The 4201-nt window shown below is 42.4% G+C and overlaps 1 protein-coding gene across 1 annotated transcript; it reads left to right on the top strand.

Annotated features, from left to right (window-relative positions):
* Positions 1-598: 598 nt before the first annotated feature.
* Positions 599-3933, top strand: DCAF4L2 (DDB1 and CUL4 associated factor 4 like 2). Its single transcript, XM_017896414.1, has one exon. The coding sequence runs from the start codon at positions 717-719 to the stop codon at positions 1902-1904; it is 1188 nt and encodes a 395-aa protein (XP_017751903.1). The 5' UTR covers positions 599-716; the 3' UTR covers positions 1905-3933.
* The last annotated feature ends 268 nt before the right edge of the window (positions 3934-4201 follow it).

Raw genomic sequence — 4201 nt, 5'->3', positions numbered from 1 at the left:
TCAATATCTACTTAAGCGAAATATATGTTTATCTAATAACCCTTCAATTTCCCTTTTTTCTATTTTTTATGATACGAAGTCCCCCTTTGTTGCTCAGGCTGGAGTATAGTGGCGCTATCTTGGCTCACTGCAACCTTCAGCTCCCGCGTTCAAGCAATTCTTCTGCGTTAGCTTCCCGAATAGCTGGGACTACAGGCGTCCACCACCATGCCCAGCTCATTTTTGTATTTTTAGTAGAGATGGGGTTTCACTATATTGGCCAGGCTGGTCTCGAACTCCTGACCTCGTAATTGGCCCGCCTCGGCCTCCCAAAGTGCTGGAATTACACTGTGCCTGGCCGAATTTCACTTATTAGTAAATAAGAGAAATGTATACATACAGCTATTATGACATGTGTAAGAGGGCCCGGAAAAGACTCTCTAAACAGGAATAGAAAAGAATAAAAGCAGCTGTCAGAGTAGGAGAAAACTTGAGAGAAGCAACGGAACTCTTGTTTCAGATCACGCGATTCTAACGAGAGTTATGTCAGGGCACCTCAGAGCATTCGGGATTTTGGCGAAGGCGACGAGGAATCTCGTCCGGGTCGATCTCATACGCGCAGGCGCACACGCAGCGGAAAGTTCTTCCGTGCCAGGTCGTGCTTGTAAAGAAGCGGTACTTCCTCTTACTCCCGGGACAGAACTTCCCCTCAGGCAGGAGAACGTCCATCGAACGAAATGGAGGGCCAAAGACCGCGACTGCTCGAGGAAGCGGACAAGCAGAAAAAGATAGTCAGAGTGGGACTCAATGCACCTTCCATGCTACGAAAGAACCAGCTAGGTTTCCTCAGATTCGCCAACTATTGCCGTTTAGCTCGCGAGCTGCGTGTAAGCTGCATGCAGAGGAAAAAGGTCCAGATTCATAGCTGGGATCGCTCCTCTTTGGCAAGCGACCGATTTAACCGCATACTGGCGAATACCAACACTGACCAGCTCTTCACAGTGAACCAAGTCGAAGCTGGAGGCTCCAAGTACGGGATCATCGCCATGCGAGGCCTGACGACCCCTGAACTCCGGGTATACCCGCACAAAAGCCTCTACGTCCCTAATCGGAAGGTGAATTCTATGTGCTGGGCCTCCCTGAATCACTTGGATTCCCACCTTCTGCTGTGCTTCGTGGGACTCGCAGATACTCCAAGTTGTGCCGTGCTGCTCCCAGCGTCGCTGTTCATAGGTAGCTACCCAGGAATACGTCGGCCAGGGATGCTGTGCAGTTTCCAGATCCCTGATGCCTGGTCCTGTGCCTGGTCCCTGAACATCCACGCATATCACTGCTTCAGTACAGGCTTGTCTCAGCAGGTCCTGTTGACCAACGTGGTGACGGGACACCAGCAGTCATTTGGGACTAGCAGTAATGTTTTGGCCCAGCAGTTTGCAATCATGACTCCTTTGCTGTTTAATGGCTGTCGCTCTGGGGAGATCTTTGGCATTGATCTGCGCTGTGGAAGTCAAGGCAGGGGGTGGAAGGCCATTTGCTTATCCCATGATTCAGCAGTGACCTCTCTGCAAATCCTCCAAGAAGGGCAATGCCTGGTGGCATCAGACATGACTGGAACTATCAAGCTGTGGGACTTGAGGGCCACTAAATGTGTAACACAGTACGAAGGTCATGTGAATAACTCCGCCTACCTGCCCCTGCATGTGAACGAGGAAGAAGGAGTCGTGGCGGCCGTGGGCCAGGACTGCTACACGAGAATCTGGAGCCTCCGTCATGGCCACTTGCTCACAACCATACCCTCCCCATACCCCGCCTCGGAGGATGACATTCCCAGTGTGGCCTTCTCTTCTCGCCTCGGGGGTTTCCGAGGAGCACCAGGGCTGCTCATGGCTGTACGAGAGGACCTTTATTGTTTCTCCTACGGTTAATTCTTCAGGGTGCAGCCCGGAGGAACGTGGATTTGACTTAAAGAAGTAAAGAGTATCGTATTATCGTTTCTGTGAGCGCATTTTAAGAGATATTCGATGCTTGTAGATCCCATCCATCCGGCTGCCAGGGGTAAGGTGCTGTTTTATGTGAAGATAGTTCTGTAAAGTTGTTTCAGTTAAACTGTGGGCTTAGAGAGCGTGAAACTGTTTCCCTTTTTCTTGTTGAACACCTTAGAATAGTTATTCCTCCACCCCACCCTTTTTTTTTAAACAAAAAATACTTTTCTAAGGACTGAAGATTGGCAAAAACTAAAATAAATTAAAACTGCTCCTTTCACCAGAAGCTGTTTAGAGAAGCATAACAATGCACTGGTGAGACTGTTTGAGTAGTCCTACCTGGGTTTCAGAAATACATGCATCATCTGTACTTGAAGAGGCCAGTGGGAGAGGAGAGGAGGGGGAGATCATTTAGCTGAGTCTCTACAGAAGTTTTTAAGGCTACATTTTGGAATCATTAAACTTGGCCTTCTCAAACTCAATAGCAGATCTCTGAGATTCTCCTTTTATTATTTTCCGTAGGCAATGGAAGGAAAGGTGGATCTTTTTAAATAATAGAAGTTTTAAACAGTCCTTAACGTGCTTTTGTGGAGGTACCTTCCAGAATGTCAGGTACAGAAGCTCCGATTTCTATTATTGTGACTTGAATGTCAGATTCAAGGGCTAAGTGTCAAAGATAATCGACTGTGACTCTTTGTAATCTAGGAGCGGCAGTTTATGAGATGTTTATTCAAAGTGTTAAAGAGCCTGTTTTTCTACCAAACAATAAGCTAGAAAAAAAAAAAGCAAAACAAAAAAAACGTGTAATAAAGTTAGTGGCTCCTTCTTAATAGCCAAAGCCTAGAAATGATCTGACTTTACAATATGCTAAAATTGATAAATTGTGCTGTAATCATACAGTTGGATAAAGCATAATATAAGGCACAATTGCTTTATGAGACTGGGGATTAATCCCAACATGTTGATTGTTAATGTAGATAGGAATGAGTACAAACTGATTCAGATCTCATGTTCAAAAGCAGTAAAAACTTATCTGTGGTGATTACAGTTTGAATAGTAGGTATCTCTGTGGAAGGAAGAAAGGATATTGTTTGTTTTGTTTTCCCTTTTTAGGATATTGTTTGGGAAGTAACATGGGGAAACTTTAGAAATGCAGTTTTCTTTTTCTTCATCCTTGATACATACATATTTTGTATGTCTATACACTTCACACTTTATATAATACCTCAAAAATGAAAATATGAAAACAGGACACTTGCAATTGGTCAGGCAAGGGAATGATGATGGCCTGGACCTGAATATGAGAAGTAGAAATAATCAGAAAAATCAGAAATGATTGCATTGGAAGATCATTCGAAGGCAGTATTAGTAAGACTTGCTGATGAGAGTAATCTAGAAAGGGAAAGACAGCATAAAGATTGCAGCTTTTTTGTTAACTTTAGGACTGGTGGATGGTGATGTCATTTACTAAAATGGGGAGGATTTGAGGTGAAAAAATTTTAGGTGAAGGGAATAATGCTGAGTTTTAGGCAACTACTAAAACGTCCAATTCACTAGGTAGGAGGTGATATTAGGACATAGATGAGGTTAATGTAATAATTACATATTGATAGAGGAATAGGTCAATAGAGAAGATACAAAAGAGTGGTTAGGTGCATAGATTTTTGAAATCAGTTTAATTGGTTTTTGGTACTTGATGTGTGACAGGAGAAATTGTGTAAGCTATACTTGTGTGACAGGAGAAATTGTGTAAGCTGTACTTGTTATCATTTCTTCTTTGTAAAATGTCTTAGATAATAAAATTAAATCATAAAGTAGATACTGGTTTAAAGGATGTGTACATTGTCCCTTTTACATTGTAAGCATTGAATAAAACTAGCTGCAGATGTAATTTTTTTAAAAAGTCCAAAAGCAGCTATGGGCAGTTGACAAAAGAAAACGTAATGACTACATAATTGGCGAAACTGTTTACCCTCCCTTGCATGTAAAATAAATGCAAATAAAGCAATGATTATGTATTGTTTTCATTCATTGTTCTAGTACAATTTGTTTGTTTATAGCAGCGTTATTTATAATTGCCAAAACCAGAAACAAACAAGATGTTCCTCAAAAAGTGATGGATAAACAAACTAGTGTACATACTTATATGATGGAATATTACTTAGCAATAAAAATAAATGAGCTATTAAGCTGCAAAAAGACATGGAGGAATCATAAGTACTTATGAAGAAGCCAATCTC

Source organism: Rhinopithecus bieti, unplaced genomic scaffold (genome assembly GCF_001698545.2).
Source record: "Rhinopithecus bieti isolate Rb0 unplaced genomic scaffold, ASM169854v2 scaffold_27185, whole genome shotgun sequence".
Taxonomy (NCBI): Eukaryota; Metazoa; Chordata; class Mammalia; order Primates; family Cercopithecidae; genus Rhinopithecus; species Rhinopithecus bieti.
This window is presented reverse-complemented; position numbering and strand designations above follow the sequence as displayed.